The sequence below is a fragment of the Callionymus lyra genome, chromosome 12 (genome assembly GCF_982586985.1).
Source record: "Callionymus lyra chromosome 12, fCalLyr1.hap1.1, whole genome shotgun sequence".
Classification (NCBI taxonomy): Eukaryota; Metazoa; Chordata; class Actinopteri; order Syngnathiformes; family Callionymidae; genus Callionymus; species Callionymus lyra.
The window spans coordinates 1057186-1077185 of NC_141829.1; the positions used below are offsets into that span (position 1 = coordinate 1057186).

The 20000-nt window shown below is 37.8% G+C and overlaps 2 protein-coding genes across 2 annotated transcripts in view; one reads left to right on the top strand and one right to left on the bottom strand.

Annotated features, from left to right (window-relative positions):
• The window catches only part of chpfa (chondroitin polymerizing factor a), a 13611-nt gene extending 2571 nt beyond the window's left edge, over window positions 1-11040 (bottom strand). Inside the window, exons 1-4 of the mRNA XM_087804432.1 lie at window positions 10621-11040; window positions 5175-5739; window positions 1960-2142; window positions 1-563 (exon numbers count right to left, since the gene is read on the bottom strand). The exon at window positions 1-563 is cut by the window's left edge and continues 2571 nt beyond it. Coding sequence (XP_087660558.1) covers window positions 1-563; window positions 1960-2142; window positions 5175-5739; window positions 10621-10910 — 1601 coding nt within the window. The 5' untranslated portion in view covers window positions 10911-11040. The remainder of the gene's footprint in view (window positions 564-1959; window positions 2143-5174; window positions 5740-10620) is intronic.
• Window positions 11041-14430: 3390 nt separating this feature from the next.
• The window catches only part of LOC148067956 (pyridoxal kinase-like), an 11552-nt gene continuing 5982 nt past the window's right edge, over window positions 14431-20000 (top strand). Inside the window, exons 1-2 of the mRNA XM_087803763.1 lie at window positions 14431-14674; window positions 15047-15101. Of these exons, the coding sequence (XP_087659889.1) occupies window positions 14594-14674; window positions 15047-15101 (136 nt within the window). The 5' untranslated portion in view covers window positions 14431-14593. The remainder of the gene's footprint in view (window positions 14675-15046; window positions 15102-20000) is intronic.

The window sequence follows — 20000 nt, forward strand, 5'->3', positions numbered from 1 at the left end:
AAGGTCAGGATGGCGTTCTCCGTCATCTCGAAGGCGTTGGAGGCGAAGACTTGGAGGAAGCGCTGGACGTGGCGGCGCTCGTGGACGGTGAGCGGCACGATGACGTGGACCCGCGTGGCCTCCGTCACGTACGGCATCGGAATGATCTCCACGCGACTGAGCGGCCGCACCAGGTGAACCCTCTTGGTCAGGGAGCGACTGTGACCCTTCTGGTTGACCAGCTCCAGCTGCAGGTCCAGGGTGTACTCCATCCCTCGGACCGGGTCGAAGCGTCTGTAGCCGTTGATCAGCTGCTGCTTCTTCAGGTGAAGGACAGGCTTGTACTTCCTGTTCAGTTCGTCCACGGCCGCCGCGATCACGTCCTCCACGTCCAGACGGTCCACGCCTCGCAGCTCGCACTTGGGGGAGCCGTCGCTGCAGGAGTAGATGTCCTGCTCCGTGAAGTACTCCCACCTCAGGACCTCGAAGCGAGACGTGGGCTGGAAGGGAGGGTTGATCCCGACGGGCCACTGCGAGCTGCGGTTCCCCTCGAAGGCAACGACGCTGACGTTCTTGATTTCCTCCTGTGGAGACACGAGTATCATCAATAATATGATCGATAATATGATCGATAATATGATCAATAATATGATCAATAATGTGAACAAAAATATGATCAATAATGTGAATAATAGTATAATCAATAATATGATCGATAATATAATCAATAATGTGAACAAAAACATGATCAATAATGTGATCAATAATATTATCAATAATAATAACAATAATGTGATCAATAACATGATCGATAATATGAACAATAATATTAACAATAATGTGATCAATAATAATATAAATAATGTGATCAATAATATGATCAATAATGTGATCAATAATGTGATCCATAATGTGATCAATAATGTGATCAATCATGTGATCAATCATATAATCAATAATGTGATCAATAATGTGATCAATCATATAATCAATAATTTGATCCATAATGTGATCAATAATGTGATCAATCATGTGATCAATCATATAATCAATAATAATATCAATAATGTGATCAATAAAGTGATCAATAATTTGATCCATAATGTGATCAATAATGTGATCAATCATGTGATCAATAATAATATCAATAATGTGATCGATAAAGTTATCAATAATTTGATCCATAATGTGATCCATAATGTGATCAATAATTTGATCCATAATGTGATCAATAATGTGATCAATAATAATATCAATAATGTGATCAATAAAGTGATCAATAATTTGATCCATAATGTGATCAATAAAGTGATCAAAAATGTGATCAATCATGTGATCAATAATAATATCAATAATAATATCAATAAAGTGATCAATAATTTGATCCATAATGTGATCAATAATTTGATCCATAATGTGATCAATAATGGGATCAATAATGTGATCAATAATGTGATCAATAATTTGATCCATAATGTGATCAATAATGTGATCAATCATGTGATCAATAATAATATCAATAATGTGATCCATAATGTGATCAATAAAGTGATCAATAATTTGATCCATAATGTGATCAATAATGTGATCAATAATTTGATCCATAATGTGATCAATAATGGGATCAATAATGGGATCAATAATGGGATCAATAATGTGATCAATCATGTGATCAATAATAATATCAATAATGTGATCAATAATTTGATCCCTAATTTGATCAATAATGTGATCAATAATTTGATCCATAATGTGATCAATAATGTGATCAATAATTTGATCCATAATGTGATCAATAATGGGATCAATAATGTGATCAATAATGTGATCAATAATTTGATCCCTAATTTGATCCATAATATGATCAATAATCATTTAATCATTCAATGATTATTTAACCTCGACCTTCACTGTGATCAATACACTGAACATGTTGGAGGAGCTTCTGGCTTCAGGTCTTCATCTCCAGCTTCTTCTCACCTGCAGTCTGGTGATGTGGTCGTAGGTGTCCTTCAGCTCCAGCTCGGAGAAGAACCTGTGCAGACGGTACATCTGCTCGGGGTCAGACACGGGATGGACGGTCAGGGCGTTCTTCAGCTCCTCACTGGGATCCTTGCTGGGGTCAGAGTTCTTGCCCAGCTCGTGGTGGAGGTACTGAAGGCCCTGAGGTCGAACACAGGTGACCACGTTCAGCTCAGACAGGTCAAGGTCAGACAACAACTAACCATGAAGCTCCTGATGATTCAACCAAAGGTCGAACCTCCAGCTTTGAACACAATAATAACAGACATGGACTGAACTTCTCTGGAGGCCCTGATGCTACTGATGAGCTCTTCAGGATGTTGAGTATTGTTAGTATTGTTATTAGTATTGTTAGTATTGTTAGTATTGTTATTAGTATTGTTAGTATTGTTAGTATTGTTAGTATTGTTAGTATTGTTATTAGTATTGTTAGTATTGTTATTATTGTTATTATTGTTATTATTGTTATTAGTATTATTGTTATTATTGTTATTAGTATTGTTATTATTGTTATTAGTATTGTTATTATTATTGTTATTATTATTGTTATTATTGTTATTAGTATTATTGTTATTATTGTTATTAGTATTGTTATTAGTATTATTGTTATTAGTATTGTTATTATTGTTATTATTATTGTTATTAGTATTGTTATTAGTATTGTTATTAGTATTGTTAGTATTGTTATTAGTATTGTTAGTATTGTTATTATTGTTAGTATTGTTATTATTATTATTAGTATTATTGTTATTAGTATTGTTATTAGTATTATTGTTATTAGTATTGTTATTATTGTTATTATTATTGTTATTAGTATTGTTAGTATTGTTATTAGTATTGTTATTAGTATTGTTAGTATTGTTATTAGTATTGTTAGTATTGTTATTATTGTTAGTATTGTTATTATTATTATTGTTATTAGTATTGTTATTATTGTTATTAGTATTATTGTTATTATTGTTATTAGTATTGTTAGTATTGTTATTATTGTTATTATTGTTATTAGTATTGTTATTATTGTTATTATTGTTATTATTGTAATTACTGTTAATATTTGTAGTATTATTTATATTTTTAATATTATTCCTATTATTGTTATTATTACTACTGTTATTATTATTGTTATTATCATCATTGTTATTTTGATGTTATTATTATTGTTATTGTTTTTACTATTGATATTATTATAATTATTATTAGTTATTTGTGTTGTTATTAATTATTATTATTATTAGTTATTTGTGTTGTTATTATTATCATTGTTATTTTTGTTATTATTATTATTATTATTATTATTATTGCAGGAGCGACAGGCTCTGGTAATATTTCAACAAATATTATTCTTTAATAATATTCTTCTCACTGATCACATGATTCTCAGAGAGTTAATAAAGTTGATCTTATCTTGATAAAGTTTATTCTATTATATTTATTTTATATTTACTCGTTCATTCACTTGTTTGATGTTTGATTTGGAAGTAAAGATTTAAACAACATAACAACAAGTGGGTCAACATGACCCGTGGTCTGCAGCTGCTGGTGAAGGTCCTGCTCCAGGTTCTGCTCCAGATACAAGGAAACGTGTCTTGGTTTAAGTTAATGTTTTATTGCTGCTTGACCTGGAGCTTCTGGTTTGAAGAACATCTGGTGGTTTCTTGAGAGCAGCTGGAAAATGAAGCTGAGAAGCTGCCAGTAGTTAATATTATTAATACTATTAATAGTATTTATAGTATTCATACTATTAATACTATTAATACTATGAATATTATTTATAGTATTCATACTATTAGTATTATTAATAATATGAATATTATTTATAGTATTCATACTATTCATATTATTAATACTATGAATATTATTTATAGTATTCATACTATTCATATTATTAATACTATGGATATTATAAACAGTGTTATTGGTAATAACAGTATAAAAAGTGTTAATAATATGAATAGTAATGACAGTATTAACAGTATAAATAGTATTAATAGCATGAATAGTATAAATAGTATTAATAGTATAAATAGTATGAATAGTATGAATATTATGAATAGTATAAATAGTATTAATACTATTAATAGTATTAATAGTATTAATAGTGTGAATAGTATGAATATTATGAATAGTATAAATAGTATTAATACTATTAATAGTATTAATAGTATTAATAGTATGAATAGTATAAATAGTATGAATAGTATGAATAGTATGAATATTATGAATAGTATAAATAGTATTAATACTATTAATAGTATTAATAGTATGAATAGTATAAATAGTATGAATAGTATGAATATTATGAATAGTATAAATAGTATTAATAGTATGAATAGTATGAATAGTATAAATAGTATGAATAGTATGAATATTATGAATAGTATAAATAGTATGAATAGTATGAATAGTATGAATAGTATAAATAGTATTAATACTATTAATAGTATGAATAGTATGAATAGTATAAATAGTATGAATAGTATGAATATTATGAATAGTATAAATACTATTAATACTATTAATAGTATGAATAGTATGAATAGTATGAATATTATGAATAGTATAAATAGTATGAATAGTATGAATAGTATAAATAGTATTAATACTATTAATAGTATGAATAGTATGAATAGTATGAATAGTATAAATAGTATGAATAGTATGAATAGTATGAATAGTATAAATAGTATAAATAGTATTAATACTATTAATAGTATGAATAGTATGAATAGTATAAATAGTATGAATAGTATGAATAGTATAAATAGTATTAATACTATTAATAGTATGAATAGTATGAATAGTATGAATAGTATGAATAGTATTAATACTATTAATAGTATGAATAGTATGAATAGTATAAATAGTATGAATAGTATGAATAGTATAAATAGTATTAATACTATTCATAGTATGAATAGTATGAATAGTATAAATAGTATGAATAGTATGAATAGTATAAATAGTATAAATAGTATGAATAGTATAAATAGTATAAATAGTATAAATAGTATGAATAGTATAAATAGTATGAATAGTATAAATAGTATGAATAGTATGAATAGTATAAATAGTATAAATAGTATGAATAGCATAAATATTTTTGTTCTTAAACGTCAAACATGTGAGAAGCTGCTCGTAAGCGTGACGTGATGAAGACAGAGGTCAAAGGTTACCTCGTAGTCGCCGACACAGTTGACGGACGTGTAATCGATGATGCAGCGTCCGAGCCACTCGTCAGGTCTGGCGCTGAGGATGTCGTTCCTGCAATTCTCCAGGAAGGCCTGCAGGCGGAGCAGCAGCGAGCGAGACAGGAAGTAGCCGAAGCCCCCGTAGCAGTAGCGGCCCTCGGTGGCCCCCCCGATGAACTCCTCTGGGCGGCCCAGGTACAGCTCCCGGTCCACACTCAGGTGCTCCACCAGGGCCTTGATCCGGTCCGCCTCCGTGTACACGTCGTCCTGGACGAAGTAGAACCAGTCGTACTGGTCCACGTGGTGGTCCAGCACGTACTTGATGGTCTGGAACATGTTCCAGATGGGACGCTCGTCTCCGTGGACGACCACGAACATGCCGTGAGGAACCTTTCGATGACGCGTCCCGGTGAAGAACACCACGGCGTCCAGGTGGTGACTGATGGTGCGATTGACGGCGACGCCCAACGTACTGATGGTGTTTTTGGACGTCAAGACTCCAACGAAGAGACGCTCGCGCATCCCCAGCTCAGTACTGATGTACTTCGCCCTGAGAGAGAAGACGCTTGAGTTATTACTTCATTATTACTGTTGTTATTATTGTTATTGTTGTTGTTATTGTTATTATTGTTATTGTTATTATTGTTGTTGTTATTGTTGTTATTATTGTTATTATTGTTATTGTTATTATTGTTGTTGTTATTGTTGTTATTATTGTTGTTATTATTATTGTTATTGTTGTTATTGTTGTTATTATTGTTATTATTGTTATTGTTATTATTGTTGTTGTTATTGTTGTTATTATTGTTGTTATTATTATTGTTATTGTTGTTGTTGTTATTATTATTGTTATTATTGTTGTTGTTATTGTTGTTATTATTATTGTTATTATTGTTGTTGTTATTGTTGTTATTATTGTTATTGTTGTTATTGTTATTATTGTTGTTGTTATTGTTGTTATTATTGTTGTTATTATTATTGTTATTGTTGTTATTATTGTTGTTATTATTATTGTTGTTATTATTGTTATTATTGTTATTGTTGTTGTTATTGTTGTTATTATTGTTATTGTTGTTATTGTTATTATTGTTATTATTGTTGTTATTATTGTTATTATTGTTGTTATTATAGACTCGACACAGTCGTCCATGAAGTCGACGTCACTCGAGGTTTGTGTATCATCAAGAGTGTGTTGATATCACAATACAACATATATCGTGATAGTGTAGTAACAAATATATATGTGTAGAATTGTGCAGTACTTGACTCTGTTGTTGTGATAGTGTAGTAACAAGTATATATGTGTAGTATTGTCCAGTACTTGACTCTGGTGTTGTGATAGTGTAGTAACAAGTATATATGTGTAGTATTGTCCAGTACTTGACTCTGGTGTTGTTATAGTGTAGTAACAAGTATATATGTGTAGTATTGTCCAGTACTTGACTCTGTTGTTGTGATAGTGTAGTAACAAGTATATATGTGTAGTATTGTCTAGTACTTGACTCTGGTGTTGTGATAGTGTAGTAACAAGTATATATGTGTAGTATTGTCCAGTACTTGACTCTGGTGTTGTGATAGTGTAGTAACAAGTATATATGTGTAGTATTGTCCAGTACTTGACTCTGGTGTTGTGATAGTGTAGTAACAAGTATATATGTGTAGTATTGTCCAGTACTTGACTCTGGTGTTGTGATAGTGTAGTAACAAGTATATATGTGTAATATTGTCCAGTACTTGACTCTGTTGTTGTGATAGTGTAGTAACAAGTATATATGTGTAGTATTGTCCAGTACTTGACTCTGGTGTTGTGATAGTGTAGTAACAAGTATATATGTGTAGTATTGTCCAGTACTTGACTCTGGTGTTGTTATAGTGTAGTAACAAGTATATATGTGTAGTATTGTCTAGTACTTGACTCTGGTGTTGTGATAGTGTAGTAACAAGTATATATGTGTAGTATTGTCCAGTACTTGACTCTGGTGTTGTGATAGTGTAGTAACAAGTATATATGTGTAATATTGTCCAGTACTTGACTCTGGTGTTGTGATAGTGTAGTAACAAGTATATATGTGTAGTATTGTCCAGTACTTGACTCTGGTGTTGTGATAGTGTAGTAACAAGTATATATGTGTAGTATTGTCCAGTACTTGACTCTGGTGTTGTGATAGTGTAGTAACAAGTATATATGTGTAGTATTGTCCAGCCCTTTACTCTGGTGTTGTGATAGTGTAGTAACAAGTATATATGTGTAGTATTGTCCAGCCCTTTACTCTGGTGTTGTGATAGTGTAGTAACAAGTATATATGTGTAGTATTGTCCAGTACTTGACTCTGGTGTTGTGATAGTGTAGTAACAAGTATATATGTGTAGTATTGTCCAGTACTTGACTCTGGTGTTGTGATAGTGTAGTAACAAGTATATATGTGTAGTATTGTCCAGCACTTGACTCTGGTGTTGTGATAGTGTAGTAACAAGTATATATGTGTAGTATTGTCCAGTACTTGACTCTGGTGTTGTGATAGTGTAGTAACAAGTATATATGTGTAGTATTGTCCAGTACTTGACTCTGGTGTTGTGATAGTGTAGTAACAAGTATATATGTGCAGTATTGTCCAGCACTTGACTCTGGTGTTGTGATAGTGTAGTAACAAGTATATATGTGTAGTATTGTCCAGTACTTGACTCTGGTGTTGTGATAGTGTAGTAACAAGTATATATGTGTAGTATTGTCCAGTACTTGACTCTGGTGTTGTGATAGTGTAGTAACAAGTATATATGTGTAGTATTGTCCAGTACTTGACAGTGGTGTTGTGATAGTGTAGTAACAAGTATATATGTGTAGTGTTGTCCAGTACTTGACTCTGGTGTTGTGATAGTGTAGTAACAAGTATATATGTGTAGTATTGTCCAGTACTTGACTCTGGTGTTGTGATAGTGTAGTAACAAGTATATATGTGTAGTATTGTAACTACTTTCATTTGTTTTCAAACCAAAATATGTCCAAACATCAGCTTTAAAAGCTGCTGGACTCACTGTATCCTCTCGTCCTCAGTCTGGTCTGATTGCATGGTCACTTATACTGGAACTTACTTACTTACATGTACTAATTCTAAACACAATGTTGACAAATATCTTAATAAATCTTCTGAGTTAAGAGACGTCCACAGGTCATTAAGAGACGTCCACAGGTCAGTTAAGAGACGTCCACAGGTCAGTTTAGAGACGTCCACAGGTCAGTTTAGAGACGTCCACAGGTCAGTTTAGAGACGTCCACAGGTCAGTTTAGAGACGTCCACAGGTCAGTAAGAGACGTCCACAGGTCAGTAAGAGACGTCCACAGGTCAGTAAGAGACGTCCACAGGTCAGTAAGAGACGTCCACAGGTCAGTTTAGAGACGTCCACAGGTCAGTTTAGAGACGTCCACAGGTCAGTTTAGAGACGTCCACAGGTCAGTAAGAGACGTCCACAGGTCAGTAAGAGACGTCCACCGGTCAGTAAGAGACGTCCACAGGTCAGTAAGAGACGTCCACAGGTCAGTAAGAGACGTCCACAGGTCAGTTTAGAGACGTCCACAGGTCAGTTTAGAGACGTCCACAGGTCAGTAAGAGACGTCCACAGGTCAGTAAGAGACGTCCACAGGTCAGTAAGAGACGTCCACAGGTCAGTAAGAGACGTCCACCGGTCAGTAAGAGACGTCCACAGGTCAGTAAGAGACGTCCACCGGTCAGTGAGAGACGTCCACAGGTCAGTAAGTGACGTCCACAGGTCAGTAAGAGACGTCCACAGGTCAGTGAGAGACGTCCACAGGTCAGTAAGAGACGTCCACAGGTCAGTAAGAGACGTCCACAGGTCAGTAAGAGACGTCCACAGGTCAGTAAGAGACGTCCACAGGTCAGTAAGAGACGTCCACAGGTTAGTAAGAGACGTCCACAGGTCAGTTTAGAGACGTCCACAGGTCAGTCAGAGACGTCCACAGGTCAGTAAGAGACGTCCACAGGTCAGTAAGAGACGTCCACAGGTCAGTAAGAGACGTCCACAGGTCAGTTTAGAGACGTCCACAGGTCAGTAAGAGACGTCCACAGGTCAGTAAGAGACGTCCACCGGTCAGTGAGAGACGTCCACAGGTCAGTAAGAGACGTCCACAGGTCAGTAAGAGACGTCCACCGGTCAGTAAGAGACGTCCACAGGTCAGTAAGAGACGTCCACAGGTCAGTGAGAGACGTCCACAGGTCAGTAAGTGACGTCCACAGGTCAGTAAGAGACGTCCACAGGTCAGTGAGAGACGTCCACAGGTCAGTAAGAGACGTCCACAGGTCAGTAAGAGACGTCCACAGGTCAGTAAGAGACGTCCACAGGTCAGTAAGAGACGTCCACAGGTCAGTAAGAGACGTCCACAGGTTAGTAAGAGACGTCCACAGGTCAGTTTAGAGACGTCCACAGGTCAGTCAGAGACGTCCACAGGTCAGTAAGAGACGTCCACAGGTCAGTAAGAGACGTCCACAGGTCAGTAAGAGACGTCCACAGGTCAGTAAGAGACGTCCACAGGTCAGTAAGAGACGTCCACAGGTCAGTAAGAGACGTCCACAGGTTAGTAAGAGACGTCCACAGGTCAGTTTAGAGACGTCCACAGGTCAGTCAGAGACGTCCACAGGTCAGTAAGAGACGTCCACAGGTCAGTCAGAGACGTCCACAGGTCAGTAAGAGACGTCCACAGGTCAGTAAGAGACGTCCACAGGTCAGTCAGAGACGTCCACAGGTCAGTAAGAGACGTCCACAGGTCAGTTTAGAGACGTCCACAGGTCAGTCAGAGACGTCCACAGGTCAGTAAGAGACGTCCACAGGTCAGTTTAGAGACGTCCACAGGTCAGTCAGAGACGTCCACAGGTCAGTAAGAGACGTCCACAGGTCAGTGAGAGACGTCCACAGGTCAGTAAGAGACGTCCACAGGTCAGTAAGAGACGTCCACAGGTCAGTAAGAGACGTCCACAGGTCAGTGAGAGACGTCCACAGGTCAGTAAGAGACGTCCACAGGTCAGTAAGAGACGTCCACAGGTCAGTAAGAGACGTCCACAGGTCAGTGAGAGACGTCCACAGGTCAGTCAGAGACGTCCACAGGTCAGTAACCAACAGATGCTACTTTACTGCTCGACCCTAAACGTCCATCAAAGCCACAAACAAGCTCACACTTGTTTCTCCTGAGAATCATCTCAAGGACAAACTGAGGAACCGTCTGCGATCATGAGGAACATCAGAGATGATCCTGATCCTGGAACCTTCACGTGACCACAGACCATCAAGATATGTTCAGAGGATATTGTTGTTCAAGGACATGAACCAGATCCACCTCCTGTGATCCTTCAAATCCTTCCAAGAACCAGACTCTGCAGTTTATCAACAGTAACGTGATAATACCATCCGGGTCCTGGCTCACCTGAACACCTTCTTCGGGGCACTCTGCTGGACCTGGTTGTACGGAACTATCCTCGGCTCCAGATCCTCCTCCGAGTCCACGTCAGACCCGAACGAGATCGAGTTCGGTTTCCTGTTGTTCATCTGCTGCGCGCGGGTCGCGTCCTCGAGCCCGTCCAGGTCACACGCCTCGTCGGTCCAGGTGACGCTCAGGAGGCTCAGCGTGAAGCCCAGAGACACACCGACCACCACCGGGCCCACACACCTGAGCAGGAGCCCGGCGCACCTGAGCAGAGACACGAGCGAGCGCATGTCCTCTCTGGTCCTCCTGGACTCACTGGAGGCTCCGGGGAAGAAGAGAAGGAGAGAAGAAGAAGGAGAAGGAGAAGAAGAATGGAGAAGGAGAAGAAGAAGCTCTTCCTTAATATTTACGCGTCTTACGTGGTCGCTTGGCTCCGCCCCTCGGTGACGTCAGCGCAGGCGGAAGTCGTCTCGGTCGAAGAATTAACGGATTATTTACTTAAAATCCACATTTTATTTTTCTAACTTGTATAAGCATGAAAATACTGACTTACCGGTGAAACTATGATGTTTAAATTAAACTGCAAATATTTACTAAGTGTTTTCAACTTCTGTGAATGTTCGTCACTAACATCCTTGAAGTTACGGCTGATGACGTCATCACTGTTTCCTGCAGTCCTTCAAGTCGAGTCTATGACGTATGATAGTAAATATAGTGACATCAACGCTTCCTCACGTGAACTGTAGCGTGTTTTATGTTTGTTCATTGATGTTTTATTAATAATAATTGATGTTTTATTAATAATAATTGATGTTTTATTAAAAATAATTGATATTTTATTAATAATAATTGATGTTTTATTAATAATAATTGATATTTTATTAATAATAATTGATATTTTATTAATAATAATTGATGTTTTATTAATAATAATTGATATTTTATTAACATTCTTCCCACTTTAGGTTCATTTGATCATCAGTTTACTAGACGAAGATAAACATTATATCAGGTCAATATTCAATATAAAAACAATGATACATTAATTATACGAACAGTAATGACATGATAATGAAACGAAAATAGTCTCGTAAACTAAACAATAATAAATAAAACATTGTTTTCATTCTGTAACACTGACTGTCTCTAGTTTGAAATGATTTTATAAATAAACATTTATTGTCACTTTGGTGAAGTAAGTCTAGACACGAGTGTCTTTCTTTTCTTCATCTGTTGCTTTTTCTTTGCTTATTTCCTTCCTGACTGTCTTTGTGACTGTTTATGACTGACTGACAGGTTTGATGACTGACAGGTTTGATGACTGACAGGTTTGATGACTGACAGGTTTGATGATGACAGGTTTGATGACTGACAGGTTTGATGACTGACTGACAGGTTTGATGACTGACAGGTTTGATGACTGACAGGTTTGATGACTGACAGGTTTGATGATGACAGGTTTGATGACTGACAGGTTTGATGACTGACTGACAGGTTTGATGACTGACAGGTTTGATGACTGACAGGTTTGATGATGACAGGTTTGATGACTGACAGGTTTGATGACTGACTGACAGGTTTGATGACTGACAGGTCTTGATGACTGACAGGTTTGATGACTGACTGACAGGTTTGATGACTGACAGGTCTTGATGACTAACAGGTCTTGATGACTGACAGGTCTTGATGACTAACAGGTCTTGATGACTGACTGACAGGTCTTGATGACTGACTGACAGGTCTTGATGACTGACTGACAGGTCTTGATGACTAACAGGTCTTGATGACTGACAGGTCTTGATGACTAACAGGTCTTGATGACTGACAGGTCTTGATGACTGACAGGTCTTGATGACTGACAGGTCTTGATGACTAACAGGTCTTGATGACTGACTGACAGGTCTTGATGACTGACTGACAGGTCTTGATGACTGACTGACAGGTCTTGATGACTGACTGACAGGTCTTGATGACTAACAGGTCTTGATGACTGACAGGTCTTGATGACTGACAGGTCTTGATGACTGACAGGTCTTGATGACTAACAGGTCTTGATGACTGACAGGTCTTGATGACTGACTGACAGGTCTTGATGACTAACAGGTCTTGATGACTGACAGGTCTTGATGACTGACAGGTCTTGATGACTGACAGGTCTTGATGACTAACAGGTCTTGATGACTGACTGACAGGTCTTGATGACTGACTGACAGGTCTTGATGACTGACTGACAGGTCTTGATGACTGACTGACAGGTCTTGATGACTAACAGGTCTTGATGACTGACAGGTCTTGATGACTAACAGGTCTTGATGACTGACAGGTCTTGATGACTGACAGGTCTTGATGACTGACAGGTCTTGATGACTGTTAGGTCTTGATGACTGACTGACAGGTCTTGATGACTAACAGGTCTTGATGACTGACAGGTCTTGATGACTGACAGGTCTTGATGACTAACAGGTCTTGATGACTAACAGGTCTTGATGACTGACAGGTCTTGATGACTGACTGACAGGTCTTGATGACTGACAGGTCTTGATGACTGACTGACAGGTCTTGATGACTGACAGGTCTTGATGACTGACTGACAGGTCTTGATGACTGACAGGTCTTGATGACTGACAGGTCTTGATGACTGACTGACAGGTCTTGATGACTGACAGGTCTTGATGACTGACAGGTCTTGATGACTAACAGGTCTTGATGACTGACTGACAGGTCTTGATGACTGACTGACAGGTCTTGATGACTGACTGACAGGTCTTGATGACTGACAGGTCTTGATGACTGACTGACAGGTCTTGATGACTGACAGGTCTTGATGACTGACTGACAGGTCTTGATGACTGACAGGTCTTGATGACTGACTGACAGGTCTTGATGACTGACAGGTCTTGATGACTGACTGACAGGTCTTGATGACTGACAGGTCTTGATGACTGACTGACAGGTCTTGATGACTGACAGGTCTTGATGACTGACAGGTCTTGATGACTGACAGGTCTGTGTAATTTATTGAAGTTTGTATCAAGATGATAAACTGGTGCTTGTGACGAGATTAAGGTTCTATCGAAGGTCAAGTCATGGTTAGAAGGTCAAGTCAGTCTGAGATTCCGTTCATTCTATCTCTGCTGCGAAGGTCATCAGGTCTGACGTCATCTTAGTGCGCCACCTAGTGGAAATGTCGTTGCTTGGCAACCGTTAAAAACAGCAGTGAACGTATATATAAAAAGTAAAGTTAAAATACTTGACACATCAGGAGGCGATCGATCGACTTTATTGATATTTCTAAAGATCGTCAAGACTTTCAACTAAAGTTAATGTTTTATCAGAGCATTGATGACGTATTTTATTAACTTCTTGATGGAAACAACAACTTAAAACAACATATTTAAATATAGACAAATATATAAAAGTTTAGTGATGGCCAAAGATGTTGTTATCATTGTATCAGTTTATATTTTAAAAACTATGAAAATACGTTTAACGTGAACATTTATTGTTTAGGAATGACGTCACAAAGCTACGCTAAATTAATTCACAAACTCTTTGAAATGTAATTTTACACAAATGTCACTGATACACGTTATTATACGTTATTTTATAATAAGTTTGTCTTTGATTTATCCTGTTATTGGTTTGTTTTCATTGGTCAGAGCTGCCACGTGTGTTGAGGATATTTTAAAGTATGTATGTATATATAAGTATGTTTATATGTTAAAGTATTTTTTTTTAAAGTCTGTTTTTTATTTTTATTTTGTAATTTTGTTTCTTCTCGCTCAGCGGAAGTAGCGGTTTAGGTGTCTTGAGAGCTGCCTGATCAGAATCCGTGAGCGTCAGAAGAAGAAGGAGGAGAAAAGGAAGAAGGAGAAGAAAAGAAAAGAAGAAAAAGAGGAAGAAAAGGGAAAAAAAGAAGAACTGCTCCGCTTCTCAACTGCTTGAAAACTTTCAACCAGTTTCCTGGTTTAAGATGGACAGTCGCGTGTTATCGATCCAGAGTCATGTTGTTCGAGGATATGTTGGCAATAAATCAGCAACGTTTCCTCTGCAGGTAAAAATATAGTTTGATCCAAACTTGTTCTGTTTCAACTGACGTTTGTATTTTAATGTCAATTAATAATGAGTTTGTTTTCCTTCTTTACAAACTTGTGACGAAGGAAGACTCAGACTGAAAACAAAAGTAAAACTAAGTATTTTATTTACAGTAACTTCAGTAAAAACACCTTCATGTGGACATTTGCAAAGATTTCAACACATTTGCAAAGATTTCAATTTAAACACATTTGCAAAGATTTCAACACATTTGCAAAGATTTCAATTTAAACACATTTGCAAAGATTTCAACACATTTGCAAAGATTTCAACACATTTGCAAAGATTTCAACACAACTTGTTCCATTCTTCTGGACCGTTTGTGTCGCAGGTTCTGGGCTTCGAGGTGGACTCCATCAACTCGGTCCAGTTCTCCAACCACACAGGTGAGTGACCTTCAGGAATGATTGACGTGAAGAAGCTCGAGCTCAACATATGTTGAGATAAAGTGGTTTAAAGTCCATCTTTAGAAGAACAAGAAGTTAAACACGTTAATCAAGTCGGTTGAAGTTAAACAGTGACTTCAGTCATGAAGGTGTTTGTAGGAGAGATTAAGATGTGAAGAAGAAACTAGATCAACATATGATCACATGACATGAAGATTGTTGGATTCTAGTTTAAATGTTGGATTATAGTTTAAATGTTGGATTATAGTTTAAATGTTGGATTATAGTTGAAAATTGTTGGATTATAGTTGAAAATTGTTTGATTATAGTTGAAAATTGTTGGATTATAGTTTAAATTGTTTGATTATAGTTGAAAATTGTTGGATTATAGTTGAAAATTGTTGATTATAGTTGAAAATTGTTTGATTATAGTTGAAAATTGTTGGATTATAGTTTAAATTGTTTGATTATAGTTGAAAATTGTTGATTATAGTTGAAAATTGTTTGATTATAGTTGAAAATTGTTCGATTATAGTTGAAAATTGTTTGATTATAGTTGAAAATTGTTGGATTATAGTTGAAAATTGTTGGATTATAGTTTAAATGTTGGATTATAGTTGAAAATTGTTTGATTATAGTTGAAAATTGTTTGATTCTAGTTGAAAATTGTTTGATTCTAGTTGAAAATTGTTGGATTATAGTTTAAATTGTTTGATTATAGTTGAAAATTGTTGGATTATAGTTGAAAATTGTTGGATTATAGTTTAAATGTTGGATTATAGTTGAAAATTGTTTGATTATAGTTGAAAATTGTTTGATTCTAGTTGAAAATTGTTTGATCTAGTTGAAAATTGTTTGATTCTAGTTGAAAATTGTTGGATTATAGTTTAAATTGTTTGATTATAGTTGAAAATTGTTTGATTATAGTTGAAAATTGTTGGATTATAGTTGAAAATTGTTGGATTATAGTTTAAATGTTGGATTATAGTTGAAAATTGTTTGATTCTAGTTGAAAATTGTTTGATTCTAGTTGAAAATTGTTTGATTCTAGTTGAAAATTGTTTGATTCTAGTTGAAAATTGTTTGATTATAGTTGAAAATTGTTGATTATAGTTGAAAATTGTTTGATTTTAGTTGAAAATTGTTTGATTATAGTTGAAAATTGTTTGATTATAGTTGAAAATTGTTTGATTCTAGTTGAAAATTGTTTGATTATAGTTGAAAATTGTTTGATTATAGTTGAAAATTGTTTGATTATAGTTGAAAATTGTTGATTATAGTTGAAAATTGTTGATTATAGTTGAAAATTGTTTGATTATAGTTGAAAATTGTTGGATTATAGTTGAAAATTGTTTGATTATAGTTGAAAATTGTTGGATTATAGTTGAAAATTGTTGGATTATAGTTGAAAATTGTTGGATTATAGTTGAAAATTGTTGATTATAGTTGAAAATTGTTGGATTATAGTTGAAAATTGTTGGATTATAGTTGAAAATTGTTGGATTATAGTTGAAAATTGTTGGATTATAGTTGAAAATTGTTGATTATAGTTGAAAATTGTTTGATTATAGTTGAAAATTGTTGGATTATAGTTTAAATTGTTTGATTATAGTTGAAAATTGTTGATTATAGTTGAAAATTGTTTGATTATAGTTGAAAATTGTTGGATTATAGTTGAAAATTGTTTGATTATAGTTGAAAATTGTTGGATTATAGTTGAAAATTGTTGGATTATAGTTGAAAATTGTTGGATTATAGTTTAAATTGTTTGATTATAGTTGAAAATTGTTTGATTATAGTTAAAATTGTTGATTATAGTTGAAAATTGTTGGATTATAGTTTAAATTGTTTGATTATAGTTGAAAATTGTTTGATTATAGTTGAAAATTGTTGGATTAAAGTTGAAAATGCTATTATGTGTAATGCATACAAAACAAAAGTGATTCTAAGTCTACGCTCGGTTGAGAAAAGAAAAACCTGCTGAGACTCCAGTTCAAGCTTGTGTGAGAAACTAAAAGAGTTCATTCATGTTCAGTCACAGTAGCTTCTTAGTGTGAGGGGCCTCAGGAGGAGAACCTTCATGTCAGGTCTATACTAGTGTGAGGGGCCTCAGGAGGAGAACCTTCATGTCAGGGTCTATACTAGTGTGAGGGGCCTCAGGAGGAGAACCTTCATGTCAGGTCTATACTAGTGTGAGGGGCCTCAGGAGGAGAACCTTCATGTCAGGTCTATACTAGTGTGAGGGGCCTCAGGAGGAGAACCTTCATGTCAGGTCTATACTAGTGTGAGGGGCCTCAGGAGGAGAACCTTCATGTCAGGGTCTATACTAGTGTGAGGGGCCTCAGGAGGAGAACCTTCATGTCAGGTCTATACTAGTGTGAGGGGCCTCAGGAGGAGAACCTTCATGTCAGGTCTATACTAGTGTGAGGGGCCTCAGGAGGAGAACCTTCATGTCAGGGTCTATACTAGTGTGAGGGGCCTCAGGAGGAGAACCTTCATGTCAGGTCTATACTAGTGTGAGGGGCCTCAGGAGGAGAACCTTCATGTCAGGTCTATACTAGTGTGAGGGGCCTCAAGAGGAGAACCTTCATGTCAGGTCTATACTAGTGTGAGGGGCCTCAGGAGGAGAACCTTCATGTCAGGTCTATACTAGTGTGAGGGGCCTCAGGAGGAGAACCTTCATGTCAGGTCTATACTAGTGTGAGGGGCCTCAGGAGGAGAACCTTCATGTCAGGTCTATACTAGTGTGAGGGGCCTCAGGAGGAGAACCTTCATGTCAGGTCTATACTAGTGTGAGGGGCCTCAGGAGGAGAACCTTCATGTCAGGTCTATACTAGTGTGAGGGGCCTCAGGAGGAGAACCTTCATGTCAGGTCTATACTAGTGTGAGGGGCCTCAGGAGGAGAACCTTCATGTCAGGTCTATACTAGTGTGAGGGGCCTCAGGAGGAGAACCTTCATGTCAGGGTCTATACTAGTGTGAGGGGCCTCAGGAGGAGAACCTTCATGTCAGGTCTATACTAGTGTGAGGGGCCTCAGGAGGAGAACCTTCATGTCAGGGTCTATACTAGTGTGAGGGGCCTCAGGAGGAGAACCTTCATGTCAGGTCTATACTAGTGTGAGGGGCCTCAGGAGGAGAACCTTCATGTCAGGTCTATACTAGTGTGAGGGGCCTCAGGAGGAGAACCTTCATGTCAGGTCTATACTAGTGTGAGGGGCCTCAGGAGGAGAACCTTCATGTCAGGGTCTATACTAGTGTGAGGGGCCTCAGGAGGAGAACCTTCATGTCAGGTCTATACTAGTGTGAGGGGCCTCAGGAGGAGAACCTTCATGTCAGGTCTATACTAGTGTGAGGGGCCTCAGGAGGAGAACCTTCATGTCAGGTCTATACTAGTGTGAGGGGCCTCAGGAGGAGAACCTTCATGTCAGGGTCTATACTAGTGTGAGGGGCCTCAGGAGGAGAACCTTCATGTCAGGTCTATACTAGTGTGAGGGGCCTCAGGAGGAGAACCTTCATGTCAGGTCTATACTAGTGTGAGGGGCCTCAGGAGGAGAACCTTCATGTCAGGGTCTATACTAGTGTGAGGGGCCTCAGGAGGAGAACCTTCATGTCAGGTCTATACTAGTGTGAGGGGCCTCAGGAGGAGAACCTTCATGTCAGGTCTATACTAGTGTGAGGGGCCTCAGGAGGAGAACCTTCATGTCAGGTCTATACTAGTGTGAGGGGCCTCAGGAGGAGAACCTTCATGTCAGGTCTATACTAGTGTGAGGGGCCTCAGGAGGAGAACCTTCATGTCAGGTCTATACTAGTGTGAGGGGCCTCAGGAGGAGAACCTTCATGTCAGGTCTATACTAGTGTGAGGGGCCTCAGGAGGAGAACCTTCATGTCAGGTCTATACTAGTGTGAGGGGCCTCAGGAGGAGAACCTTCATGTCAGGTCTATACTAGTGTGAGGGGCCTCAGGAGGAGAACCTTCATGTCAGGTCTATACTAGTGTGAGGGGCCTCAGGAGGAGAACCTTCATGTCAGGTCTATACTAGTGTGAGGGGCCTCAGGAGGAGAACCTTCATGTCAGGGTCTATACTAGTGTGAGGGGCCTCAGGAGGAGAACCTTCATGTCAGGTCTATACTAGTGTGAGGGGCCTCAGGAGGAGAACCTTCATGTCAGGGTCTATACTAGTGTGAGGGGCCTCAGGAGGAGAACCTTCATGTCAGGTCTATACTAGTGTGAGGGGCCTCAGGAGGAGAACCTTCATGTCAGGTCTATACTAGTGTGAGGGGCCTCAGGAGGAGAACCTTCATGTCAGGTCTATACTAGTGTGAGGGGCCTCAGGAGGAGAACCTTCATGTCAGGTCTATACTAGTGTGAGGGGCCTCAGGAGGAGAACCTTCATGTCAGGTCTATACTAGTGTGAGGGGCCTCAGGAGGAGAACCTTCATGTCAGGGTCTATACTAGTGTGAGGGGCCTCAGGAGGAGAACCTTCATGTCAGGTCTATACTAGTGTGAGGGGCCTCAGGAGGAGAACCTTCATGTCAGGTCTATACTAGTGTGAGGGGCCTCAGGAGGAGAACCTTCATGTCAGGTCTATACTAGTGTGAGGGGCCTCAGGAGGAGAACCTTCATGTCAGGGTCTATACTAGTGTGAGGGGCCTCAGGAGGAGAACCTTCATGTCAGGTCTATACTAGTGTGAGGGGCCTCAGGAGGAGAACCTTCATGTCAGGGTCTATACTAGTGTGAGGGGCCTCAGGAGGAGAACCTTCATGTCAGGTCTATACTAGTGTGAGGGGCCTCAGGAGGAGAACCTTCATGTCAGGTCTATACTAGTGTGAGGGGCCTCAGGAGGAGAACCTTCATGTCAGGGTCTATACTAGTGTGAGGGGCCTCAGGAGGAGAACCTT